The sequence below is a fragment of the Cyclospora cayetanensis genome, unplaced genomic scaffold (assembly GCF_002999335.1).
Source record: "Cyclospora cayetanensis isolate NF1_C8 unplaced genomic scaffold, CcayRef3 CcayRef3_contig_14, whole genome shotgun sequence".
Lineage (NCBI taxonomy): Eukaryota > Apicomplexa > Conoidasida > Eucoccidiorida > Eimeriidae > Cyclospora > Cyclospora cayetanensis.
Genome location: NW_020312081.1, coordinates 300,056 through 326,465, shown reverse-complemented (window position 1 = coordinate 326,465; position 26,410 = coordinate 300,056). Strand labels below are relative to the sequence as shown.

Below are 26,410 nucleotides of genomic sequence, written 5' to 3'. Positions count from 1 at the left end.
GAGAACGCACAAGCCTCAGCCTCTCGAGTCCAATGCATTGCGTGCGAAACTTGCATGCAGCCGAGACTGCAAGAGCAAATGGCGCGCCCTTTCTAGACTTGCATAGGGGGATACACCGATTGAGATGGTCGGGGATAACAGATTTGCTGCTTCGCACCGAGCTTTGCGAGTTGCTTCGCGCTGGGCACCTGCAGAGCGTCCTCTTCCTCGTGCTGTTGCGGTTGCTGCCTTTGCTGTTGCTCCATGAGCTTCTTGAATCTCTCAATCAGATCAGCAGCAGCAAGTGCTGCCTTCACCGCGAAGTCGCGCGCCGACAGGAGCCGCGAGGTGTCGGACAGACAGACCTCCGAAAACGCGCTGTCCGTACACCCCAAAGGGGGCTGCAACAACGAAATACACCCGAACCCAAAAGCCTCCGTGCCTACAGTCGCAAAATAGATGCCTTTTGATCAAGCAGGAAGGAAGGCGGTCAAGCCGAAGGCGGCTTTTGTGTCTTCCGTAGCCTGATACGACGGTCAAGTCTCACCTGTGCAGCCCACTCGAGAGTCTGATCCACGGCGCCAACAGCAGAAGACGGAGGAGGATTTCTCGATTCTAATCCCTAAAGAACAAACCCTAAACTCAGAAATTGATACACCCTCTCCAAGCCAAAAGCGCCCATGCGTCGGAGGCACCACTCACCCACCCCTCCCCTAATAAAGGGATGAACAAAAGCTTGAAACTCGAGAGGCCGTCTGGAGCCTCCAAGCGCCGCTGCTCCTCTCGCCCCCTTATCCCAGGGAGATAATCGCTTACTTTGCAAACGGCCAAAAAGTGCCCTGCAGCTTCCTGGACGTCCGAGTCGTCAACCGATCCATTGAAACTGCGCATCACGTGCGCGTATCCATACCTGATGCAACACACATACATACACATATATACATGCATGCATACATATACACATACATTAATAAATACACGTACACACACATACACACACATACATACACACATACATGCATGCATACATATACACATACATTAATAAATACACGTACACACACATACACACACATACATACACACATGCATACACATACACATACATTAATAAATACACGTACACACACATGCATGCATACACATACGTACACACATGCACACATACATATGCATACACACGCACAAACTCACACATGCATACATACATGCATACATACACATACATACGTACACACATGCATACATACATATACATACACACGCACAAACTCACCCATGCATACATACATGCATACACATACATGCATACATACACATACATATGCATACATACACAACCCGAGCACCCTAAGCTCCAAGCCATGAGGAGCAGTTCACGACGCCCACAATCCCAGACACACCACTCACCTGGTGCACGTACACTCGCTAGGCTTGTTCATTCACCCTAAACCTTGAAATCAGCCATCAGGCAAAGCGCCTTCAAAGGCAAGAGCCCGTCTCAGGAACCCCCTCACTACACAGTACCCCATACAGCCAGCTCAGAGGCACAGGCAAGGGAAAAAGACGAGAATCTCACAGCACTTGCGAAAGCGTCATGACCAGCCGAGAGTCAGGCTGCGTTGGCTGGCAGCAGATATGTGGCGGCTTCTCCACATCGGGCAGTTCAACCTGCAAAGCAAGGCGCCCCCACCCCACAAACTGCACACCGAGTAGCCTCTGGAGCGTCGAACCGGATCTTTTGGAGCGGTTCGGCGCAGCCTTTTGCTAAGAAGCAGACGCGGTGTACTTTCGAGGCAGCTTTGCCTCCCCCTTGACTCTGCTCCCTCTCTAGACCAACCCGGAAGACGCACAGAAAGCCACCACGGGCTCCAGGCATCGAAATACTGAATTAGTTCCCCTCGCTTTAGAGCGGAGAAGAAGGAGGCAGCCTCCTCCGGAGTCAGATGCTCCAGCTGAAGCCTCCCTTGTGTCGCCAGCTGCTGCAGCTGGCGCAGCCGTTCTTCGCTGAGTTGCTGCTCTCGCGCTCTTGAGGGGTTTTGGTTCTGCTGTGAAGCCTCTTCATCGTCGGAGCCTGCTTCTTCGTCTTCGCTGGAGTCAAGCCCGAAGCTGCTGTCAGCCAGCCGCTGCTGCGGCTGCTGCTGATCCGCTTGCCGCTGCTCCAGGTGAATGCGAGTTAGGGTTCTGCAGAAGGCGCGTTTTTCGTGCAGTGTGGGGGCAGCCGCAGCCGCAGCCGCAACGAACTCGGAGTCGTAAAACTGCGATATGCAATCCGCGCTGTGCTTCTGCAGCCACAAGGCACACAAGAGCCCAGGAGAAAGAAGAAGATCCTCTCTCCTCCTCGACACGCGAGTGGACGCTGTCTCCACAGGGAGGACGAGAAAACGCTCGCTTCGCATCGAGCAGAGGTGGCGAGGCTCGATGTTTAGGGTCTAGGAAATTGAAGCCATGATCTATCTCGATGAAGGCGATTTCGGCTTGCACCTTGTAGCATGGCAGCGAACAATAGAGGAGCTTGCACTTGGGGCAGACGTACTTATGCTGCGACTCCTTGCACCTGAAAGCAAGCGCACTCCCAAAAGTGAGCGACTGTCAATACACCCGGAAGCCCGAAGAACGTCACCTCTTCGACTCCTCTCGGGAATTCGAAAGACCGCTCTCACGGGCAAAAACACGAACAAAAAAGTTGAACTGTATAATTTAAAGGGTTTGCGGCATGGGAAGGGCTGCACGCACGCACACTTGGCAGACTTTCAAGTCCGATGAAAGCGCCATCCTGCTGCTGAGGATCCAAAGCTTGCTCCCCTCCCCTCCCCCTTCTCTGACGCGCCCCCACCTTACAGTAACGCCAAGACCAATGGTTTAGGATTTTCGAGCACATACAGTCGCCTCGAGGAATACGAGCACTTGGAAAGCACAGAGATCGCGGCACAAGCTCTACCGAGTGAAGCCTCGACTGCTACAGGCACGCCACGAAACTTTCAACCTGTAAAACCCCCGCCTTCTAGGAAGTCAACATGCACATATCGTGCAGAACTGCTGGCAGTTTCGCCTTTCCGGTAGTTTGGGGATCTAGGCGGTATGCCGAAGGAGCACGAATATGAAATCACCGAGCAACTGTAATTGATGACCAAAGCAATCCGTGCTGCTCATTATTGATGCGTAGGCGCGACTTGGCTGCTGCGGTCTAGCAGCAGCCAAGTAGTGCATGCGCAGGGGAGTGCAGGCTTTGCAGGATGGTCTAATGGGGTTATTGAGGTCTGAGAACCGCATTATTGGGTATGTGCAGGATAAATTCCCCTAAAAAGACGGCACCTTCGACCTTATTGGCGCTGCTTATGCGGCCGAAACACAGCGAGACACCGGCTCCCCTTGCTGCCCGCCTTCGCCAATCCTGCTTTGAAGCTCAAATCTCACAGCCAGAGCTCAAAAATGTCGGATTTATTGGACCTAAACTTTAGGACTGTCGATGGGAGGAATTTCTCGCTGCAGTTGCCGGAAGACTTGGAGATTTCCGCCTTGCTAGAATTGGCTGCCGAAGCTCTGCAGCAGCAGCCTGTCGTTACACCCGGTGCCGATTCCCCTGGTGCTGCTACAACGTCAGCGAGCATCCGACTCATCTTTAGAGGGCAGGCGCTGCAGCCAGAGCAGCAACTGCAGCACTACCGCATTCAATCTGGGCAAACCATTCATGTCGTTCAGAGACTCGTGACGCAACAGCAGCCGCAACAGTCGCAGCAGCAACAACCGCAGCAACAACAGCAGCAGCAGCAATGGACGCCGATCCCACTGCCTGGAGGCGGAGCTTTTGTTATGGCTCCTGGACCTTTCGTTGGTGTGAGGTTGGGGGGTTGTGAGGTTTGGGGGTTGTGAGGTTCATGGCTTTGGAGTTCAGCGCAGGGTGATGCCTCGCATTATTCCTACGAGTCAGTGCGCCGTAGTCAGCTTGGGAATTTGGACGAACCATGGAGGTGTTTTTGCTGTGTGTGCAGGAGGGGGCTGACGGGGATCCTCCCTCTCCCCGCCAGTTGGTTGGCGGCTTTCAGAGGATCGTTAGCACGGCGCTTTCCTCGATGCAGGAGGCTGCTGCTGCGGCTCAACTCCGCTTCCAGCAGCAGCAGCAGCAGCAGCAGCAGCAGCAGCAGACCTTTCAACCTCCGGGAGAGTCTGCTGCCCTCCAGCCGCAGCCTCTTGATCTCGCAGGCAAGTAGCGTTTGCGCTTCCGAGAAAATGGCTCAGCAGAGACACCCCCAGCACGCTTGGATTCTTTTTTTCACGGATTTCAAGGGGAGCAGGGTGTGTGTGTGTGCGTTCTGACTGCTTCAGCAGGTACAGAGCCACGGCTCTCTGCCGAGCTCGCCAACGCTGGCGATGCGCTAATTGGTGCTGCTGCTGCTTTCGGCCGTGGCGTGACGGGATCTTTCGCAGCCTCTACCGAAGCAGCGTCAGCAGCGGCAACAGCATCAGCAGACGCTCTGCCATGGGGAGCTCTGAACAAGCTGCACGAGGCAAGGCGAATCGTAGAGCGTAAAATGGCTGTTGCTGTATGAAGGCATGGATGCAGCCTTCGTGAACGCGTGGAGTTTGGGGGGCAGACGCTGTGCGCTGCAGGCACTCACAGATGCTACCGGATGGGCTCCTCCTCAGCAGAGGACGGAAAGGGAAAGAAGAAGCGCAAGGACAGAAACAGGTGCAGCAACTGCTCCTGCTGCAGCTGCAGCTGCTGCAGCTGCTGCACCGAGGCAGCAGCAGGAGCAGTTGCTGCTTCCTTTTCTCTCCGAATTCGCTGCTGCCACAAATGTGCTGCTGGCAGTGCTGCAGCAGATACAGCGGTGGCAGGAAGGCGGCAATGCGGTAATGTCGAAATTCATGTGACCTTTAATTCGTGTAAACCTCATTCCTTTCCCCCCCCCTCCAAGCAAATTCCGTGTTGCAAGTGCTGAAGCCTCCTTGATGGGCAGTCCCCGTGGCAGTGGCGTGAGGCTTTTTTGGCGTGGTGGAAGATCTAGGAAGAGATGCCTCGGGTGTGTTGTCTGTGCAGCTAACCTCCTTGAGACTGGGGCAGGCTGCACGTGCCACTGGCTGGCTTTCTGCTGCAGCAGCCGGGCTGTCTAGACACCTGGCACTACTGCCACTGCGGCTTCAGGATCAGCAGGAGCAACGGCAGCCACAGGAAGTACAGCAGCAGCAGGAAGTGCAGCAGCAGCAGGAAGTGCAGCAGCAGCAGGAAGTGCAGCAGCAACAGGAAATGCAGCAGCAGCAGGAAGTGCAGCAGCAACAGGAAATGCAGCAGCAGGAAGTGCAGCAGCAGGAAATGCAGCAACAGCAGCAACAGCAGCAGCAGCAGCAACAGCAGCAGCAGCAGCAGGCCCCAAGCCTGTCCAGCAGCAGCAGCAGCAGCAGCAGCAGCAGCAGCAGCAGCAGCAGCAGCAGCAGCAGCAGCGAACGAATTGGTGGACGTAGCAGCGCGGAAGAATCAAGGGCAGTCAAGAGAAGGCAGACAGACGACTCTCCAATAGCTCCAACAGCTGCATCAGCAGCTACACCTCCAAGAGCAACAAGAGCGGTGACTGAGCAGCAGCAGCAGAGCGATGGAGCGCAGCAAGCAAAGCCTACTGAAGAGGAATTGGATGGCAAGCCTCATAAGCCCTGTAGTACACGATAAGGAGCTGTAAATATGCAATTTGCTGCCGAGGCTAGATGTTTTCGATGGAGAGGAAGGCACATACACTGCGTCTCATCCCATGGGAGGGCGATCCCTTCTCGCTCGCTAGCGCCTTCATCAGCAGCTCGCTCATGGAGTGTGCGGCTTTTGCCGTCGATGTGGTGTGCAGAATGGTGCGAGGCTGGCAGCGACAGCGATGAAGACGGCGTGCAGCAGCAGCAGCCACAGGAGCATCAGGTTGCAGGTTTGATGCAGAGCCTTGCTTCCGCTTCTGCTCCTCAGCAGCAGCCAGAAGCAGCAGTTTCAGATGAGGTTGCTGCCCTAGCAGAGCTGCCTGCAGAAGCTCAGAGACTCTTTCGGCTGTGGACGAACGACCTTCGCGCTTTCTCCAGAAGCGTAACTAACTCTCATGCACTAGGATTCGATTGCACTGCAGTGCAGCTGCTGCTCTTGTTGCAGATCCCTCTCTCTTATATATGTATATGTATATGCATACCTATCTAAATCCATCTACGAACTACCCTCCAGTTCATGCGCGCTCGTGGGCTTTGACTTTTCGAATCGCATGATGACGGAGCCTAAGCTCGCGACATCAGAATACGGCTTTCTTTGGGGGTTGCCACGTAGATTGGACCTGAGCTGCATGCGTTGTTGTTGCGCGTACGGAGGTTGCACATAATGTGGCAGTTCACAAGGCGCGGGAGTGTATTTTTGGAGGCACTCCGTGCGATGGATGCTCTAGGAATTCGAGGGGTATGCGTTTGTGGGGTGTGCAGGTCCTTCCCCTCGCAGCGCCTCGACCTTTTAGCTACGCGTACACCTCGCAGACGCAAACATCCAACACGGAAGCAGCCAGAGCATTTCTTCCTCTCAGGTGGGCTGCACGTGACTAATTGACTAAGTCGGTTGAAATGAAAAGGGGGCTTCTGCTTGTGCGTTTTACTGAAGAATTTGGGGAGTCAAGCGGACGGCATCCCTCCCCCGCATCCAGCCGCTTGTGCAAAGGCGGAAGCTTCGGTTGTTGTTTCTGCAAGGGGTGGTTTGTCGCTAGTCTGCGGGGATGCATGCGTGCGTGAGCCCTCCTCGATGGTGGTGCAGGTGGCATTCTGCAATGAATCGCATTGGAGTAGCCGATCGGCAGGCTCCTCCTCCGAGAGACTTGGAAGAGCCGTATTTGCTGCTGCTGCTGAGGGACCTTGCAAGTGCCGCAGCAGCCAACCCAGATTTCTTGGAGCAGCAAGAAAGATACCCTTGCCTTGCAGCGCTGACAAGAGCGCAGCAGCAGCAGCAGCAGCAGCAGCTTCCGCAGTAGGGCGCAGCACTGGTCACACGCTGCAGAAGGAGCTGCAGCGTGTGACCAATGCTGCCGTGTGGTATATATTTATATATATATATAGATATATATATTTATATAGTCTAGACACACACTGCCGGGGAATCCCTGTTTCCGCACAATGTAGGTTATCCCCCCATAGGAGCGTCTCTCTCTTACTCTCTGAAAGCCTTTTGGTGGGGTGCCACTCAAGCTGCTACAGGAGGCGATCCGCGCTCTTTATCTGTGGCTTTTCGCCAACCCCTGATGTGCTGCTGCTGCTGCTTGGCGTTCGGGGGGATTGCATGACACCGAAGCATTGGGGGTAGGCGTCCCTCTTGGACTGACCGATGTGCAGTTTGTGCTGCACGCCTCTGCTCGATGGCGTTTTTTCTTGCCTTTGTTGGGGGGAGGGGAAGGGGTGGGGCAGATGGCTGTGGCGACACCAGCAAGCCGTTTTCGCACGTGCAGTCGGCCCTACACCGGGAGGGAAGGAGGGGGGTAAGGAGCTAGGCGTGGCGTAGGATAGATCCGCATGCCCGTCCATCTACACTATCTCCCTATCGAGCATTATTCCCTGTTGTGGGAAGTACCATCTACGCCACCTCTATGCGGGTGCCTTCCCCCACATGAAAATTCGCACGCAGCGAGGTCTGCCCGGGGAGGACTACTGAGGAAGCCTCAACGCCGATCTGCAGACAGCGCTCTCAGCTCTAGCAGCAATGCTGGCAACCGAGGCTGCAGCAGCACTGCACTTTAGTTGCGTTTTGGTGGGGTGTCAGTGTCTTTCGAAAAAAGCGAAGCAGAACTGATACACGAGGGCTGCCAAAAACCACAGCAAGACAAGCCTGCAGACTGTGGTGACATGCTGCAACACTACCCCCCCTGTAGAAGCCAACAACGCACGGTGTGCTTCTATGTACCCCCACCCCCTCGAGAAATATATATATATATAAATATAAATAAGGGTTTCTTGACGAGGATACTAAAGGGGACGAGAAGCGGCAAGGGGGGGAGCAACGAGCGAGTGCGTCGCATGCGCGTGCATGTGTACATCCGCATAAAAACACATGCATGCGCATCAACACAAGCAAACACGTATACAGAGCGAGGCAAGACCGGAGGAAAAAAAAGGATGACTAGCGGGCAGACACGAATTTGGTGTGCAACAGAGGGTCAGTTACCTGCACAAAAACAGGCACATAAGACTCCGGCGAGGCGCCTTAGTTTGGAGAGGAGAGGAAGCATACAGAAGCTGACCACTAGATAGAACGGTTTGCCCAACTGCCACATTAGCGAGCAGGCAGAGATCTTCAGGAGGCAAGCAAATCCCGAGGGAAAAAAAATCCGGCAAAAATTCGTCTGGTAACACTGCGAAAGCCCTACTAGGTGAAAGAAAGAGGGAAGTCAAAGGTTGTTGTTCATGAAGTAGTAGTAGTAGTAGTAGACACGTATGTTCAAGTTTTCCTCATGAGGCTACACTGGTACGACCTACATCTGCGATTTTGACCGTTATCCAAATACCGAGGATCACAACAAACACCAAAGTGATGCTCATCCTGCAAATCCACGTACCGCAGAACCCTCAAGTCGAGATGGTCTTGCGGTTCTACTGAGCTGTTAACAACACTGGTGGGTAGCGCGAAAGGGAATTTACCTACGAAAGGCTGCAACAAGACCCCGTTAGTCATGAACGACGCATGCTCTCGCACTCCCTCTGCCCCCTGCATGCGTATAGGAACCGCGTCAGGATTGGGGGGGCAGCATGCGAGGCTTGACATACCAAATGATGATAAACCCTTTCTGCGCTTTATCCTGCTCGTTGACACTGACGCCAGCTTGTAGACGCTGCAATCAGACACAAACCCTTTCACGACAAAGAAGCCTTCACTGAACATTCATATGAGGAGAAAGCCCATGCGCAGTGCATCTCATTCCGTTCTGCAGGGTGTAGAGCGCTGAGCTTACACGAGGCGGTGCCCCCACTGCTGCGAGCGTAGAAGATCCTCGAAGCTCCTATATGCCCAAAACGCATGCACACACATATTTTTACACATGCACACATGCATATATATATATATATATATATATGCACACACAGGGCACATGCACACACAAACATGTACATATGCACACACACATACTTACATATGCACACACACATATTTACACATGCACCCATGCATATATATATATATATATATGAAAAACAGAGGACACAAGCACACATGCATATTTACATATGCACACATGCATATACACGCACCCATAGGAGACAAGCACACACACATATCCATACACGCACACCTCCACATACACCTGAAAGCACCGACCGAAAATGCTCACGAGCACACCCACTACCGCATACACATGACTATCAGAGAGCAGACCATGCAATGGGGTGCCTGTGAGCGCGCGAGCGCCGAAGCGCGATGCTGCTCGATTTAGCCCCCGACATGCGGAAAGCGAGGCTTCCGGCAGCGGCTGCTGCAACTATCCCTGAACTCGGCAGTCGTGTAGAGAGGACAGCTGCTTGGGAACACAGGGGACGGGGAGAAGAGTGCTTTGAGGATGAGCAAGAGCCTACCTGAGCAGTGGCTGTGAAAACTATGCCGGTGCTCGTGCTGCTGCTGCTGCTGTTGTTGCCGACGCTGCTGCCGATCAAGAGCAGCAACAACGGCAGCAGCAGCAGCAGCATCGGCAAAAGCCGTCGTGGTGGCTCTACACTCATAGTTTATACCGCAACGGCAGCAACCAAGGCACGTACAACGGCTACCGCTTCCACACCAGCGACCTGCACCGATATCTCAGGGACGGCAACAGCGGCTGTTGCTCTGTTTAGGGTAGAGATATAAGATCGTGAAGGGAAAAAGAACAATTTGATTCATGACAGAGATGTATTTTGTGTGCGGCTCCCTGCTGGAGCTCCTGTCGTCGCCTCAGCCCCATCAGGAAGCAGCGAGGAAGCTGCTGCTGCTCCTGCATGCCACGCATTGCGCGCATCAAAGACAGCTTCCTGCCTCACATAAGCCGTAGACAGCTCAGTCTAGACGTCCGGCAGCAGTGGCTGCTGCACAAACAGCAGCGGCTCGCTCCTTCCTGCGGCAGCAACGGCTCCACTAGCGGCAAGCTATACCCAGACAAGGGACGACAGCAACAACACGCACAGCTCCGGCGGTAACTACGGCTGAAACGCAGAAACATCCTGTGTCGGAATTCCCTGGAGGCTGGAGGCTCTTAAACGCAAAGAACCCCGGCAAAGAGTTTGCATCTCACTTCTGCATGAGGTCTTACGCCTGTGTGTCGGCGGCGCCAAGCCGTATTGTGTCTGTACACCCCAGGGCCCACGTAAGGCGACATCCCAGAGGTCTCGTGCTCTCAGAGTGACAGTGCGGCGCTGGGAAATACCGCTAAAAGTCTCAACAGCAACACCAACTGCCAAGGCAGTGGAAGCTGGACGGCAGCTGCAGCACTGGCTGCAACTGCTGCCGCTTCGGCATCAGCTACGAGCTACTGCGAGTTGGAGTCAGGCGTTTCCTTTCGGATCCCGTTCTCTGCTGTCTAGACGCCAACCCCCTGCGAAAATGCATAACTCAAGCCCCCACGTGAGCAAGGAGTTCTTTGACCTCATCAAGTTTATTGGAGAGGCCAGATCCAAGCAAGTACGCTCGACAGGTTGAGTTGTTGTGAAAATTTAGAGCGAATGAGGGCAGGAGCTCAGACTGGGAGCTCTGACGGCTGCACCTCTTCTTGTTGCTCTTTGACGACGGGAGACTTGCGAGGCTTTGCTCTAGCGCGTGATTGGGTAGAAGCGTGAATAGGAACGCAGGGGCGCAAATGCGCACATGCGTATGTGCAAAAACTTCAGGAGGAAGACAGAATTATTGCCAATGAAATCGTCGTCCTCAAAGAGCGAATGAGTCAACCCAAAGTCTCCACTGTGAGTAGGAGAACCCCAACTCCTCCCTCCTCTGCGGAGCTGCCTTTCAAAGTGGTGCTGCATCCTGCACTTGTTGAATATACATATATGGATTCGGACCTGAGTTTTGCCTCTCCATCTTTAGGATTCGTTCTGGCTTCGCAGTGCACGCCGCATGCGGCGTATCCTCCTCGGTGAATGCGCGTGCGTGTCTGTGTGCGTATGCGTATGCGTATGCGTGTTGCGGGGTTTGTGTGGTAGCGGCGCATGCAAGAGTATATCATTCGGAGTTTGTACGTCGAGCTCTTAGGCCACAGTGCCGCTTTCGCGCATATCCATGCAGTCAAGCTCGCAAACCAGCCGCAAGCAAGGGCCAAGTGGATCGGTGCATAATAAAACGCTTAAAATCAAGCCCTCCTTCCAAACCCCCCTTACGCAGCCATGTATCCCGCCATTCTTCCCCTTTCCCCCCGCAACATCTTTTGTGCGAAAGCAGTGCGTGTGCATTGCGGTGCCATAGAGGCCCCTCAGCAGCAGCGGCAAGGCGCCTGCCCTGTCAAGGCAGAGTCTTCTCGCCGCAAAAGACGCCTTTCTCGCTTCGCTTCATCGCTGGGGAGGGTTGCGTTTTGGTCCGGATACTGCTGCAGGCTATTTGGCGTGCAATTTATTCTTGCATCAAGACCACGAATTGATGCTGCTTCTTGTCAACACAATTCAAAAGGCAAACGCTGCATGCCTGCAGTCCCTCGTTTAGAGCCGTGCTTGAGAGTCTATCCTGCAAGTTTTCTGTTAGCTCTCCTGACATTCTGAGAGAAGCTTCTTGGAGCTCACCGTACGAGTAGTCTGCTGAAAGAGTCTGCAGGGAAACACAGGGTTGTGTCTTCGTCTTGTGGGTGGTGTAATGTGGGTGTGGTGTCAGGATTTGCGGTCACCTAACGTGCTGTACGCGCAGGCGGCGCTGCAATGTGTCTCGCGTCTGCTCACCCTTGAAATGTTGCCTGCTGTCGCTGCGGCAGCGACGGATTTGCTGCAGCACCCGCTCGGTGCAATTCGAAGGAAGGCTGTCATGGTGCTGCATCGAGTGATCACTCTGCGACCACCTCCCCCGTTCCTCTCCCCTCGATCTCAGCCGCAGCTCTCGAGCCAGCCGTTTCAGCGGCAGCAGCCACAACAGCCTGAAGGGGCAGGAAGCGCTGAAGAAGACGACTACATCATTCCAGATCTACTGGGAAAAATAAGGCGTGCTCTTTGTGACGGTGATCCATCGGTCATGGGGGTGTCTCTACACCTGCTGCGACGCCTCGCGACAACGCACAGGGCCCAGTGCACCGAGTTTGTCGCCTCTCTCGTCTGCATCCTCAAACAAATCTTAGATAGGAAGCTACCCAAGGATTTTGAATACCACAGAGTTCCTGCTCCGTGGATACAGGTATGTGTGTTAAAACGGGAAGGGGGGGGTTCTTGCTGCTTTCAGATTGTTAGAGAACGTCGTGCGGGCGAGGCAGCTGTTTCGGCGTGTCGTTGTGAGGGCGCTAGAGTACACGATGGGATCCGAATGCAAGCCTTGGCAGACTGATTCTTTAGCTCAAAGGCTTTTGATGGAGGTGGGTAGTGGTTCAGGGCCTTGTTTGCCGCGCGTCTATGTGCGTCTTCATGGCATCCGTCTTGGAGTTTGCTCTCAGATGAGTATCTTGTCAGTCCTCGCGAAACTCGTGGCTGGAGATGCCCGCTTGTCATCCGAGGTGTATTTGGTGCTGGAGGAGGCGATGCGCCGTGCAGACTGCACGGCGAACGTGGGGTTCGCACTTGTGTATTCCGGTGTACGTACAGCTGCTGCGGTGTATCCGCAGCAGCGCCTGCTGGCTGCCGCTGCCGCGGCTACCTCCAAGTTTCTTCTTTGTAACAACAACAACCTGCGCTACGTAGGAGTTGCAGGTCTCGCTGCGTTGGCAGGAGTGGCCCCTACGCATGCAGCCAGCCACCAGCTCGCCATCATCGACTGCCTCGAGGATGCCGATGATACGCTGAAGCACAAAACGCTCAACCTCCTTGCAGTCATTACCAACCCCAGCAACGTTGCCTTCGTCGTGGAAAGCCTTTTGCAACATCTCCGCACGGCAGCGGACCCGCATCTAAGGGCGAGCCTGGTCTCTCGAGTCGCTATGCTGGCGGAGAGGCGAGTCGCGAAGCTCTCATCCGAATGCATCCTTCTTATCCCCCCTTGCTTTCCACTCCACCGATGGCGATCGCACCCTCGAACAGTCCCCTGCCTGCACGCCTCACGCCTTTGCACGCAGGAAAAATGTTGGAGGCGGCGCGTGTCATGCCTCCAAGGGTAAGGCTAGTCAGGCTCCTTTGTGTGAATTTTTTTTTCGCGTGTCGCTCCAGATTCTCGCCAAGTCCGAAGTGGTTCGTGAGCTCTGTGCTCGCGTTGCTGGAGGTAGGAGGGGGGGGAGCCTGCTTAGGTGCTCCTGGAGCAGCGGCAGCAGCAGCGACTGCCGGCAGCAGCGGCAGTTGCAGCAGCACAGCCGCTGCGATGCACGCAGCGCAGTCTCTCCTGCAGTTGGTCGCAGACGGAACGGATGGGACCCCTCAGCAAGACTACGAATTCAGGGTGTATGTGGTCAATGCCCTCGCCTTGCTGCTGAGACGCAAAAAGCAGATTCCAGACATCCTAATCCAGGTAGAGCTCTGCTTAGCGTCTGGCTGTTTCAGAGAGAAGAAGCCGCGCATGAACGCGAGGATGGACTCACTCTGCTCGGTGCAGGCCGTGTGCGCGCCTTCAAGTTTCGACTGTTCGCTTCAAGAATCAGAGCTTTTTTGTGTCGCAGCAGCTGTCTTTTTTCACGCTTGAGGGTGTCGCCGCAGGTGGCTAGCTGGGTGTTGGGCGAGTTTGGTTCCCTGTGCTCGCTGCCAGATCTTTCGCAACGTGATTTGCTAGCGCTTCTTCGAAAGGCTGCGCAGTGGTGAGTGAGCGGCTCTACGTCCTGGCGTTTGGAGCTAGCTGCCAGCTGTAGCCTCCCCCGAAGCGCATGCACGCAGCCTTCTGTGCGCAGCAGACAGCAGCACGGCACTTGCACGCCGTTTGCTGCGTGTCTCTGCAGGACGCATGAGAGCAAAGCAACGCGAGGCTGGCTGATTTGGGCATTGGTGAAGCTGTCAGCGCTTCACGCAGCAGCAGCACCTGCAGACGGGAGAGCTGCAGTGGACGGCATGGTGCTGCAGCAGCTGCAGCAGCAGCAGAAGCGTCTGGCAACAACAACGGATGTTCAAGAGAGATGCTTCAGGGGGGCCCTTCTACTGCAGTTGCTCCCTTCCAAACTCCTCGGGTTCGACACGACGATATCTCGTTGTATTCGTTGAACATCCTCGAGGCTGCGAACCAGACGAGCGCTTCGCAAGCACACAAACACGCTTCCAGCCAACACCAACAAACTGCCAAAGAAAGGGCTTGCGATCAGAAGCCTCAGTAGCTTGCGGCATTCGATGTGCATCGGTTTGTTTTCAGGGAGGTTTTTCCGTTCGACGCAGCAACCGAAGATATTCCTTCAGATGCTCTTTTGAACACGGGAGCGGTCCGCTACTGCTGCTGCTGCTATAATATTTGCTGCCCTTGCTACTGCTGCTGCTGCTGCAATATTTGCTGCACTTGCTACTGCTGCTGCTGCTGCACTATTTGCTGCACTTACCACTGCGGCTGCTACTGCAAAAGCTACCGCATTGTGCGTGTGCCTGGGTATGGATTCTCCCATTTGGCTATGCTGCAATTTTGTGTGACTGCCTGTATTGGGGGATTTCTGCTGTTGCGTGCAGGCGTATGCCAGAGCCGCCGTTGCAGCAGGAGCTGCAGCTTACATTCCCCGGAGTCAGCGAGAAGCAGCAGCCGTTGCCGTTGCTGCTGCGGCTGCACCAGCCGTAGCACCTCACTCCGCAGCAGGAGCTGCGCAGCACCACCAGCCAGTCCGTCTCCTGAGCTGTACCTGCTGGGCTATCCGGTTCACCTTTTCGAACTCCTGGTTTGAGCTCTGCCGTTCGGTTTGAAGGGTGCGAATCCGGATGTGCGCTGACTGTTGCGGCTTGCTTGCTTGTGCGTGGGGTTGGTTGCTCAGGCTCACACGGCTGCCTTGAACTTCACTCCCTATGCACTGCCTACTGCACCGCAGCAGCCGCAATCCAGGCCTGCTGCAGCTCCTGCCTCTTCTAGCACTGGACTCCAAGTGCAGGGTGCGTGCAGGTTGTGTGCATTTCAGAAAAATCTCGCTGGAAACGATCGCCACAACGCGAGGCATGCACCCCACGCCAAGATTTTGCGCGCTATCAGAGATGTGGCTGCCTTTTCTGCATGCGCTCAGGTCCACGACGTTGGGGTCCTTTCGGCTTTGTCGGCTCTACGAATGGATCGGAGCATGCTGCTGCTGCTGCTGCTGCTGCTGCTAGCAGCAGCAGCAGCAGCAGCAGCAGCAGCGCATGGCAGCCGCATGCAGCAGTAGCAGCGGTTTCCGCCATCGACTTGCCTCCACAACCCCAGTACCAGCAGCAGCATCTGCAGCAACAGCAGCGCGAGCTGACAGAACGGGAGCGGATGGCTGCTGCTCTCTTTGGTGGACTCTCAGGAGACTCGGCAGCCGCAGCAGCCGCAGCAGCAGCGCCTGCCGTTGCAGCAGCTATGCCAAATGGCGGGATGCTCGGCAGCATCTCAGCTCCTGCAGCAGCGTCTGCTGCTGCAGCGACTGCAGGAGCACCAGCACCCCCTCAACCCCTGCCCACTATTGACCTGTTGGACCTTGACAGCAGCAGCAGCAGCAGCAGCAGTAGCAGCAGCAGCAGCAGCAGTGGCAATGGTAGCAGCAGTAGCAGCAGCAGTGGCAATGGTAGCAGCAGCAGCAGCAAAAGCGGGGCTGATGACATTGTTTTAGACGTTCTTTCTCTTAGTTTACAGCAGCAGCAGCCGCTACAGCGGCAGCCACTGCAGCCTCTTGCCATCACTACGGAGCAGGTGACGCGCGCTGCTGTGGATGATGTATTTTGCTGCCTTTGCTCTACTGGGTTTGCAGCGCTCTGAGCAGCCGTGCTTTGTGCTGCTCCTGCTGCATGCGTTTCCTTGCTGTTGTGTGCTCTGCTGCAGCTGGGCAGTGGCTGGGCTGCTGTACCTGGGGAGGCTGCGGCAGCCGCCACATTGCAGCGGCCTGTGCTGTGCAGCGAATTTGCAAACACCTTTGCTGTAAGCGCAAAAGCAAGTGCTCGTCGCTCCCTAATGCTTTCTTGCACATTGTAAAGCCGCTGTGTCTAAGTACAGAGGCCAAGTTGTGCTTCTGGAGGCTGCTCGTTCCTGCCACTCAATGAAGCTTTCGAGAGCAGCTCACACTCAGAGTGGGTGGCGTGGCATATTGCGCGCAGCGAACTGTCGGGGCAGCGGTGGTAGAAGTTATTGGCAAGGAGGCAGTAGCAGCAGGCACGGCTCAAGAGGGTCCGGTGTACATCCACCTCAGCGTGGATGCACCTACTGCTACCGTTCATTTTAGGATCAAAGCAGCATCTCAAAGGTAATCTGCTTGGATATTGCCATGCCTTTAGTGTTATCCAGGCTACTACAGCCTCTCCACAGGTGCCGCTTTAAAGTTTACGGCTTTGGGTATGCGCTCTGTGTGTGTGCTAACAGCCTTGCGGACCGCGTTGCCGCAGCTTGCAGCAACCTATAACTTGGCAGCAACAGCAGCAGCAGCGCCAATCAGATGTCGATTGCTCTTGCTTCTTTAGGGTGTAGGTCTTCCTTCGCCCTGAAACCTCGCTTTTCTGTTTTCGAGGCTTTTAAGGGATAGTTGTATACCCATTAGTTCTTTCTAAATGAGTTGTTGCTGGAGCAACAATCGCTAGTTTTGTGCGTGCTAGTGCCACCTCACATTTTGCCGCTGACGGACCAGTTGCTACAGGGGTGGCTGTGATGAGGCTACAGTAGGTGCTCCTGCAGGAGTTTGAACTAGACACATGGCTGCTGCCTTCTGCACCTTCTATTTCAGGAGGCCATGCTGCTGTAACGAGGGACCAACCGCCTTAGCGGCGTTCTTGCTCCTAGTCGCTGCTGGTGATGCCATAGTGTTGCCACAGTACCCCGTGGCTGCTCTCTGCTGTTGAGCTGCTTGAGCTTCCCAGTGCTGCTTCTGTGGCTTCTGCCCCTCCATCTTCTCGTGATGCTGCACCTATGGGCTTGCTGCAGCTCTAGTATTCTTTTTGGGATGCAGTACTTTCTGCTTCTGCTGAATGCGCTGCTTCTGTTGCGTCAGATGCCCTTTCGCAGCTGGCTGCTGAACGCGGGTCTATAGTTTCTGACGGTACATCTGATCTTGTGTTTCCCCGGAGTGCTCTATCTGGCGGTTCATCTGTTGTTGCTGCGGCTTCCGTTATCGCTGTGTATGTCATTGTCTCCTGTGGTGTGGCTGCCTCCTCGACTGCCGTAGTCTTATCTGCCAAAGTGCTTGTTTCCTCCCCTATTCCTGGTGCATCGCTTCTTCCTGCATCTGGTAATGCTGCTTCGTTTGGAAGGACTGCTGCTGCTGGCTCTGCTGCCATTTTTGCCCTGTCTTCCTGTCCTCCTGCGTTTCCTGTTGAAACATTGGCTGCTGACTGGCACGGAGTTGCTGTGGCCGCTTCGGTTTTCCCTGGTGTATCGGGTGCTACTCCGGCTCGTTGCACGCTGTGCTGTGTCAGCGTCTCACCTGCTGCTGCTTCTGTTACACCTGCTGCTGCGGGGGCTGTTTGCTGACTTGGCGATGCTGCTCCGTTGGCTGCTGTGTTTGCTGCCTGTGCACCGGGGGTGTCCATACTTCTGTCGCTGCTGCAACCACTCAGGGAGCGGTCGGTGCTGCACCAAGTGCTCTCGCTTTGCAGTTGTAGCGGAGGGACTTGCAGTTGGCTGCTATTGCTGCTCCTCTCGCCATCGCTGAAAAATCGGAAAGCAGCAGTCTCGCTAGAAGCCACCCTGCTGGCGAAGGTGCACCTCGCCAGAACGCTGCTTCGCAGAGAAGCGCTCTGCAGCCGCTGCCACCATCGTGACCTCTGTTGGTGCTGGATTTGCTCAAAATAGTGGTGGAGGTGTGACATACCTATTGGTTGGTTGGGCTTGTGCCCTGCGAGCCTCTTCGCACACGCGCCTAAACCCTGAAGCATGGAATGACAGATATGAGATGACATATACAGGGCGAAGGAGGGATCAAGAGAAAATGGGCAGCAGAAACAGAAAACAGGGAGAGCCACAAACAAATAGGCCGGAGAGCAGTTCGGGATATGAAGGAGGGCAGATGCAATGGGGAAGACACAATCCGGCAGGCTAGCTGGTGCAGCGAGGGGTGATATCGCAACAGCAGGACAAGGAAAGGAGGGCAGGGCAGAAGTATTTAAGGGGCAGTAATGAGGCACAGCGAATACGGAAACACCAGAATGCATAGCTGAGAGACTGATGTACAAGATGAACCCGATTTGTTTTGGTCGACTCGTTGCTCCTTTCTTTGCTGACCATCGATCAGTCTAGTTCGTTCCTCTCGCTTCTCTTTGTTGATCAGCTCCAGCTCCTTCTTCTCTGCCTCGATACCTCCCTTCAAGAAAGCTGTAGCAGTTCTTCTGTCCCTCCACTTCACAGGAGTATCATCTAGGAAAGTGAGAGAAGGAAATCCACAGATCAGCCTCTTCCTGTAGTGCCGGAAACTGCTTACCTGCGAAATACAGCAACGTGAATTTCTGCCGTACTCCGAATGTTCACAAGTTTCGGGCTCCCTTCTGCTCCCCCAGAGTAACAAAGAAATTCTTTTTTGCTTGATGGAAGAGGAAGGAGCAGAAACCCCGAAATTTCGTTTGCCTCCTCCTATATCTGTCCTACATCCCCCTCTGTTTCAGTGCCGAAGGCGGCTTTTGATAGGTTTTAGAGCAGATGTGAAGAGCAGAGAATACGAAGGGTAGCTTTAGGCTGATGAAGGCTGCCATCACTGAAGCATACAAACACTGGGGAGGGGCACTCGATTACTGCCATCCCAGCCCACCACAGGGAGAGAGGGCCTTTGAATATTCGGAGGACGCGAGAAGGAGGCACAGCCATTACCTTGCAGACGTGTATACACCTGTCCGTGTAAGTACTTAGATATGCCACATGCATGAACATACGTCTACAGGTGCGGCTGTCTCTGAGCCGTTCCCTGAATGTATCCATGTTTATAAAAGTACGAATCTGTCCGTAGGGGCAAGTCGCATGTAAGCAGATATATTTTTGCTCCAACCTCCCCGAAAAAACCAACCTTGAGCCTCTCTCTAGGACTCAGCTTTGCGTACCACAGGGTTTCGATGCAGGTAGAGGACCTTTAACTGCCGAAGGCTTTGCAGTTGCTCGATGCTTTCTCCCTTGCATATATGGTTGTGGCTCAGATCCAGCACGACCAGGGCCTTAAATCCCAGTAATGGTGTCAGCGCTTCGTCCTCTATCTGGTTAAAACCCAGATGCAGCGTCTCCAGCAAGGGGCAACAGCCCTCTGGCATTGCAGCGGTAGAGCAGTTACCGCACAGAACTCGTCTCGTACGACCTGATAATTGTGTGGCGCCCTCGTTCACTCTATATACATGTGCTGCTATCCCTCTTATCTCTGTTGTGGGTGGTGCAGCATATCCTAGAAAATACCCCAAAGTGTCTCACAATGCCTTTGGAACTGACCGAGCCCTGAGATATCTGAGATGAAGTTGTTGCTAAGGTTCAGCACCCGTAGGTCTTTGAGGCAGCAAAGGCCGGAGATCTCCCGAATGCAGTTCTCGTTCAGGCAACTACAAATACAGAACAGGAAGAAAAAGAGTGAAGTGAGCGAACAGAGCTACAGCAGCAATGGCAAGGCGAAATACGGGCAGCTTGAGCAGCTGCGGCATGTGGACTGTCATCTACAACATACAGATAGAGAAGAGACACCGGCATCGTGGCAATTTCACCTTTTTTGGTGGCACACTGCAGAAAGCCGATAGATGAAGGCTCTTAGGCGGTTAAAGGGTCTAATAGTCATGCAATTGTTGAGGAATTGTGGCTTCTCCGGGTTTGAGGTTTATCTAAGGATTTGCGGCTCATGCTGGGGTTTACGCTTTATGCCTATCGCCGTTTTCCCTCACAGGGTCCGCAGAGACGTGCAGCCATCCAAGCCCTCAATTTTCGTTATTGCTAAACACACGGCACATCGTAAGCCGTACACTTTCCACTGTATCGTATGAGATGGCTAGCATGCGCTGATGCGTCTTTTGGATTTGCATCTCTGTTGCGGCCCACGTGCCTTACTATATCTGCCCCTGCTATTTTTCCTGGTGTGGTGGCTATTGCCGCTGCAGCCTCGCTGCCTGCTGCTTTCTTCTTTCTTTTCGATTTGCATGTATATGTATGCTGCAAAAGCCGCTACAATGGGTGCCTTATCAACTTTAACGTCCATTCCTAAACCCTAAGCACTATCACTAACAACAGCAAGCATTAAGCCCTAATAAATCAATCGAAAGCTTTTTTTTCTGACCGTTGCCATCCGCATACAGGGCCTTAAGTCCGCAGAAATCCTCTAGGCCTCCCAGATTTTTGAAGCCCTTTCGGTGGATGTACAACACGCTGTTCAGGGATGCAGTCCTGTAGTATAGCTTTGGCTTCTCACCCAACACGCGTGCCAGCACCTCCCGAGTCATCTCACACGCAACCTCCGTCATTGTCTATTACCCCAACTCCAACGTCTAATGGTACAACCTGAATCCTTTGTGTGAAGCTTCAAATTGTGCGCATCTCGAAGGATAGAGAGCCTATAGAATACACTGGGAACATATATAGACACAGAATTAGATGGAGAGGCCGTCAACATAGGAGGAAGCTCATGTACAGGCTAGGGGGTCTCGGGAGTTGTTGAACAACCCAATTTTTTTTTGGTGCGGACCTAGCACCAAAGCAGCTACAACAGAAGCAACGGATGGATAATGTCGCACGAAGAATTTGTGGTTTAGATATGGGGTTTGCAAGGGTTTCATGTCGGCGTTTTATTTTTGGGGATGCGACCAGCGCATGCGGTAGTCTGCGCTGCCGCATGCAGCAGCAGCCACAGCTGTAAAAGGGGTAGCAGTGACTACTGTCCCCATAAAAAGGGTTAGCGTTTTGGATGTTCTAAGTGTATTTTTAAGCGAAGATGGGTATTTGCTGTTATCCCGAGGACAGAACCTCTTAAAACGGAAGGAGCAACACTAGTGGAGGGCTCTGAGCTTTGTGCCCGGAGCGCAGGTGTGTTGCACCAGAGAAACGCTGACTACTCTCGCATCTTTGCGCTGAAGCCCGAATACACTGCAAAGGCTTCAGCAGGCTGACTTTTTCTAGCGGCCGCAATATGGTGCACAGAACTGCAGCGCGAGCAGCAGCAGCACTCACGACACGTGGAGCATACACAAAATGCAGTGGAGTCGGCGCTGCCTCGTAGGCGCTGCCCTGCGCTGCGGCACAGCAGCAGGAGCAGTAAAGCACAGCGGTGTGGGGGCAAGGAAATTTTTGTCATCGGCGGCGGGCATAGGTGCCTGCTGCGTAAGCTGCCAATGCTGGCAGCTGCGTTCAGCGGTTACAATAGCTGGAGAAGTGGATGCAGTAAGAACGGGAGCAGCAGGAGGCGTTTCACGGCGTGCGCTGCATGCAGCCAGAGCACCACCAAAAAGTCAGACGGCGACAGCTGCGGAAGTGGGTCCACATGCAGCAACGGAACCAGCTGCCTGGGCTGCTCCTTCTGCACCCAATGAAGATGCCAAGCTGTATACTGTTGCTGCAGCTTCTCGTCAGCTGGCTGCCACAGTGCCTCTGCAGCTGCTGAAGTCTGCTGCGGCAGCAACGGCGTCTGAAGCAGCAGCTGCCGATTGGAGTCCTCTGCGTGCTCTGTGGAATCGCTGCGTGAAGCAGCAGCAGCAGCGCGATCTGGGTAAAGACGATGCACCGCTGCAGCTAGATCACGTTGCTCTTCTCCTTGAAGTGAGGAATGACTCTAAAAGCCACGTGCCATGGCGTGCTCGAGTCTGCCTATCCCGATTGAGAGTGACCCCTCTCTGTCTGCCCCTCTATCTTGCTAGAAGCTTGTCTAAGGATTCAGGATTTTGACGCCGATGCGAAAGATTGTGGTGCAGGGATGTTTTGCTGCGGGCATGCGCGAGTTTTCCGTAGTCAGCGGCTTGCTGAACATTGCCCGAACCGCCGTGGCAGAATCTCCTGAATCTCTGTTGCAACAACTCCCTCGTAAGAATGTGCTGTTTTTACCTTTTCTGGTGTAGTTGCTTCCTGGCGCTGGAAGCTCTTCCGTTTGGACCTGTGCCGCTTCTTTTACGTGAACACGACTTTGCGGCAGCGGTCTAGGACTGGGGATATACATACATATATATGCCTACCATGTATATGTGTCTGCTCTATACATATGTCTGCTCTATATATATATATATATATATATATATATATATATATGTATATATGTATACTATATATTTATGTATGTCTACTCTATACATATATGCATATTATGTGTACATTTATACTATATATATATATGTGTGTATATGAGGGTCGAGACGCCATGCTTCTTTAGTAAGGGCTTCTGGTTTGCATTCAGGCCTAAGCAGAGCTGTGCGCAGCCTGGCGTTTTTGCATTTCGACTTCTTTCGAGACGCGGAAATCGCAGTTGCGCAAACAGGGCCCTCTCGAGGTAGGCTGACTTGAGCCTGAGGCTCTGTACAGACAGTGCGCTGGGGTTGGCTGTCCAAGGAGAGGCATCCGGATGAAGCCGCTTGCTGCTAGGCTGTGGAGCGTAGCTTTGGGGTGTTGCGTGCAGTTGCCTCTCTTTGGAGTGGACGGGATCTGTGCTCCGTCGTTGAGGCGTTTGCCCAGCAGCGTATGCCGTCGGCTGCCCTCGTTACAACGGCGGAGTTTGTGCTGCAGCAGCAGCAGCCGCTGCTGCCCTTAGCCACTGCTGCGCGGCTGCTGCTGGCGTGCGCGCAGCTGGACGTTCAGGTCGAATCTGTGTTGCAGCCGCTGCAGGAGCGCTTGCAGCAGTTGCTTGAAGGGCAGCTGCAGCAGCGGGAGCTGGGACGGGTGGAGGCGTTGGCTCTTGGCTCAGCCGCTGAAGCAGCACTTCTGCTGTACCATCACCCCCAGTGCTTCCAGCAGGAACGCTGGATGACTTTGCTGCTCTCCTGTGTTGAGAGGTTAGTTCCTTGGGTTTCTGGCACGCGCGCTCGACGGAAGGCTGGGCATGGGCATGTGGCGCGCTTGCGATGTGTGCAGGTATGCGTTTTGCATTCTTTGCCTTGCCTGTTGCTGGCGATGCAGGGTTGCTGCCTTTGCTGCTGAGCAGCAGGAGGCCTTCTGGATATTTCCGTCAAATGCTCGACTCCACAGGTGTGGCTTGCGGTGAAGCGTGTATAGACAGATACTCATTTAGCAGGGCCGAAGAATTTGAAAGTGGAGGAGTTCAAAGACTGCGAAATTTCGAGAGGGTAGGAGTGAAATATGTGTGGGTGATGGTGGTGATAGTTTAGGGGTTTAGTTCTGGGGTTCGACTGTGTTCAGGCAACTTCTTCTCTGCCGTCTGGCACTGCGTACTCTCAGCCGCCATTCGTACGAGCACCTTGACGGTAAGGCTGCTAGGACGAAGGGCTTGGTTGGGAACTTGGTGTGTCTCTGTCATTCGCTTGGAAAGGCCTTCCTTTGTTCTCCCACTTTGAGCGCTAGGTGTATCGACGTATCAGCCTTGAGCTGAAGATCACCGCACTCTTTGAGACTGTTCGCTTGCAGTGGAAACTCGGCGGGCTCTACGGCAGCTGCAGCGCGTGGAGTTGACGCATACACCGAGGCCGCCGACTGTCTTTGTGCAGAAGGTAGGATCTTGGCTTTGCAACTTTGGACTAGGTTCTTGATTTTACGGAGAGTGTTTGCTTTTTTCGACTTGAGCGCTGAGTTCTGGCCGTGAGCTTCGACATTGAGGGTAAAGGTTTAGCGTTTGGGGTGAAACGTTTGTGATTTGCAGTTTAGTGCCATTCTATCCAAGCTGCGAATCGCTCACCAGGCTTACGCAATGCGGTGCGTCTCTGCATATCCTGGTTGTCTGCACAAAGCCTGAGGGTAAAGGACTCTGGCTTTCGAGCTTTGTCGTCTGCAGCATTTCGAGTCAAGGTTTAGTTAGGGCGCAAAAAAGGGTGCTTGAGATTTCGTTCAGGGGCATCCTTTGTTTCGATATTCTGGAACGCGATCGCAAGCTGGCTTGGAGCTGCGACGGAGCAGATCGGTTCTACGTGCACACAAATAGCAAAACAGCAACGGGTATAATATGAAGCTTAGGCTTTAGGTTTGAGTTTGCCCAGCCAACACGTGATGCTCTGTTGAACTGGCTGGTTGAGATGTTTTTTGGATCGTTTGCACAGCATTTAGCCAGTTTCGCTGTAGAACCCATGCCACCCTAAGATTAAGATTGAAATGTACAATTGGCGGTTTGCTGCGTGCCTGCTTCGCAGTGCGCTTGCATGAAAAGATCACGCGAGGCCTTGGAATCCGAATGGCACACTGCGCGTATTGGCAGTGGAACAAGATGAAGTAAGTCCAAACGCTGCTGTTCTGGCTCTCGAATCGCTTCGGCATTCAGCGTGGGGAAAGTTGTTATCTGTTAAGGGTTTAGTACTTGCGGTATGATTGAAGGGCCAGAAGAACTCGCATCGAATTCGTCCGGATGAGTCGCTATTATGCACTACAGGATCGTCGGTAGGCTCTGATTTCCACAAAAGCCTTGATAAGAGACACCCCTTGATGAGTTGCCTATGTGTGCCTATCTGTTAGAGTTCTAGGTGCCATGGTTGAGTCAGAAGTTTAGATTGTCTGTTTTGTGCTGCAGCGAGACGGACTTGACATTTGAAGGATGGTTGCTTCCCCATGTGCATCATGTGCATAAGCAGAACAACATCGAAGCTTTCTGTCACTTTCCAAACAATCAGCCCTTGGGTCACGCTGTTTACTAAATTGCATCCCCGAAATCCTAGATCCTTTTGACTCACTAATCACATGCCTTTTACCCAGCTTCTTTAGGGTCTAGAGCTCACAGCTGTGGAGGAAAAACGGTGCCGTACAATTTCATGTGTGAAGCCAGGTACCTTAGACCCTAGAAGTATTCATTGTACTGTATTTAGATTCTATGAGCAAAGGGGTGCTCCATTTCCTCGCAGCAGACGCCATCTAATTGAAATTTAGAGTTTCGGTTAATGTGTGAGAGGCAAAGCTTTATGGTAAACGCTTGTCTCTGTTGTACCTGTTTCCGCCCATTGACTTGAATAGCCCCAAGGGGTAATCTGGAATGCGCCAATGTGGTGCGCGGCACACAAGCCTGCTACTTCTCTTGCCAAGAGCTGTGGTTTGGTGCGATGGACTCTGAACTTAAGACAAGCGAAAGCCTTCAAGGCTGTTTATTTTGTTGTTCTTGTGGGGTGTCGTGTCCGACTTGACATTCCTAGTAAACACGAACGCGGGAAGGCGCTTCGTCTTCTCTGCTGCAGCGTTACCACGAGAAAATTCGTACATCCAAACTGACGGGGGGGCTTTCTATTCCTGGAGTTTCGCCGATTCACAAACTGATAGTGCCTACTGATAGGGTGTCCGTGGGCCTCAAGCAATCAGAGTAAAGGCGCGCATGGGCTGAAAGAGAAAGCATTGAATGCATAGAACATCAACTGTCAGAAGACTTGCATCAACTGAAAGATCACTTTTTGTACTCGAAGCCCATTTAAATTTCCCCAGAAGCATGGAGATCGCACTTTCGACCGCCTGGTCGGCTGCGTGGCCTGGTGCATAAGCTAGAGCCACCATGAACCACTGCTACCCCGTCTTACACTTCATCACACGCTCCAGCATAGCGAATAACAGATTCAAAGCTGTACAAATACTGGATGGATGCCACTGTTTCACTAAAGCATTCGCAACGAACGCCACCAGAGGCTCTCCTGTGTGCCAGCGAGTCGAGTGCTCATACTTTGCAGCTTAGCTGGATCACCGTGAGCCACCGCTTTGAGTTCTTTACCATCAAAGCATAAATTATTCATAAATACAAGGCAAATTCTAGTGTGTCTGTGCTGTAGCAGTGCAGTTCCTCGCAGGGAATATCCGCTTTCGGATGCTGCGGAGTGACCTCGCAGTCTGTAAATCGAGGCGAAGACACGCCTTCCGATGGCAAAAAGGATGGCATCTTCGTCATAGTTGCTTGGGGAAATATGTTTAAGTACTCATTTCTGAGTGCTGAATGCCCGTGCAACGTGTGTGTGCGCACGGCCAGAGGCGTGCGTTGTGCTGCCACGTGCCACACCACTGGACCACTACAGCTCGATGCGGAATGCTTCTGCAAAGGGGATGAAGGTCAGCATTCCTTCCTCAGATTGGTTATTTGATTGTATTATTAATTGTAGTAAGTGCTTACTGAACGCATCAACACACCTTCCGAGAATCGAGTGCCCCTTTTCTCCCAAGCCACACACACCTCTTGGCACATAA

General features: G+C 53.6%; 6 protein-coding genes across 6 annotated transcripts; 3 read left to right on the top strand and 3 right to left on the bottom strand.

The window, feature by feature from the left end:
* Positions 1 to 92: 92 nt before the first annotated feature.
* Positions 93 to 2,754, bottom strand: LOC34623189. Its single transcript, XM_026336654.1, has 7 exons — positions 2,720 to 2,754; positions 2,464 to 2,536; positions 1,833 to 2,264; positions 1,559 to 1,650; positions 796 to 889; positions 527 to 601; positions 93 to 413 (listed from the first exon to the last, which is right to left on the bottom strand). The coding sequence occupies exons 1-7, from the start codon at positions 2,752 to 2,754 to the stop codon at positions 93 to 95; spliced, it is 1,122 nt and encodes a 373-aa protein (XP_026192439.1).
* A 657-nt stretch (positions 2,755 to 3,411) lies between these two features.
* Positions 3,412 to 7,265, top strand: LOC34623190 (chromatin modification-related protein EAF1). The gene is made up of 10 exons (XM_026336653.1): positions 3,412 to 3,816; positions 3,972 to 4,182; positions 4,219 to 4,487; positions 4,591 to 4,833; positions 5,021 to 5,209; positions 5,306 to 5,353; positions 5,861 to 6,040; positions 6,421 to 6,518; positions 6,743 to 6,905; positions 7,065 to 7,265. The coding sequence occupies exons 1-10, from the start codon at positions 3,412 to 3,414 to the stop codon at positions 7,263 to 7,265; spliced, it is 2,007 nt and encodes a 668-aa protein (XP_026192438.1).
* Positions 7,266 to 8,095: 830 nt separating this feature from the next.
* Positions 8,096 to 9,687, bottom strand: LOC113147146. Its single transcript, XM_026336652.1, has 5 exons — positions 9,544 to 9,687; positions 8,925 to 8,972; positions 8,740 to 8,804; positions 8,452 to 8,515; positions 8,096 to 8,140 (listed from the first exon to the last, which is right to left on the bottom strand). The coding sequence occupies exons 1-5, from the start codon at positions 9,685 to 9,687 to the stop codon at positions 8,096 to 8,098; spliced, it is 366 nt and encodes a 121-aa protein (XP_026192437.1).
* Positions 9,688 to 10,540: 853 nt separating this feature from the next.
* Positions 10,541 to 16,574, top strand: LOC34622511. Its single transcript, XM_026336651.1, has 15 exons — positions 10,541 to 10,618; positions 10,825 to 10,896; positions 11,137 to 11,260; positions 11,523 to 11,596; positions 11,795 to 12,131; positions 12,249 to 12,304; positions 12,447 to 12,777; positions 13,314 to 13,558; positions 13,744 to 13,841; positions 14,384 to 14,450; positions 14,689 to 14,835; positions 14,985 to 15,099; positions 15,228 to 15,871; positions 16,273 to 16,418; positions 16,535 to 16,574. Exons 1-15 carry the CDS (start codon positions 10,541 to 10,543, stop codon positions 16,572 to 16,574), a joined length of 2,574 nt encoding a protein of 857 aa, XP_026192436.1.
* A 517-nt stretch (positions 16,575 to 17,091) lies between these two features.
* Positions 17,092 to 20,318, bottom strand: LOC34622510 (dynein assembly factor 1, axonemal). The gene is made up of 7 exons (XM_026336650.1): positions 20,289 to 20,318; positions 20,008 to 20,111; positions 19,568 to 19,674; positions 19,192 to 19,388; positions 18,335 to 18,581; positions 17,976 to 18,030; positions 17,092 to 17,869 (listed from the first exon to the last, which is right to left on the bottom strand). The coding sequence occupies exons 1-7, from the start codon at positions 20,316 to 20,318 to the stop codon at positions 17,092 to 17,094; spliced, it is 1,518 nt and encodes a 505-aa protein (XP_026192435.1).
* A 986-nt stretch (positions 20,319 to 21,304) lies between these two features.
* Positions 21,305 to 24,891, top strand: LOC34622509. The gene is made up of 12 exons (XM_026336649.1): positions 21,305 to 21,868; positions 22,021 to 22,129; positions 22,497 to 22,589; positions 22,716 to 23,088; positions 23,213 to 23,281; positions 23,453 to 23,517; positions 23,678 to 23,760; positions 23,910 to 23,962; positions 24,099 to 24,202; positions 24,394 to 24,472; positions 24,575 to 24,637; positions 24,768 to 24,891. The coding sequence occupies exons 1-12, from the start codon at positions 21,305 to 21,307 to the stop codon at positions 24,889 to 24,891; spliced, it is 1,779 nt and encodes a 592-aa protein (XP_026192434.1).
* Positions 24,892 to 26,410: the final 1,519 nt, after the last annotated feature.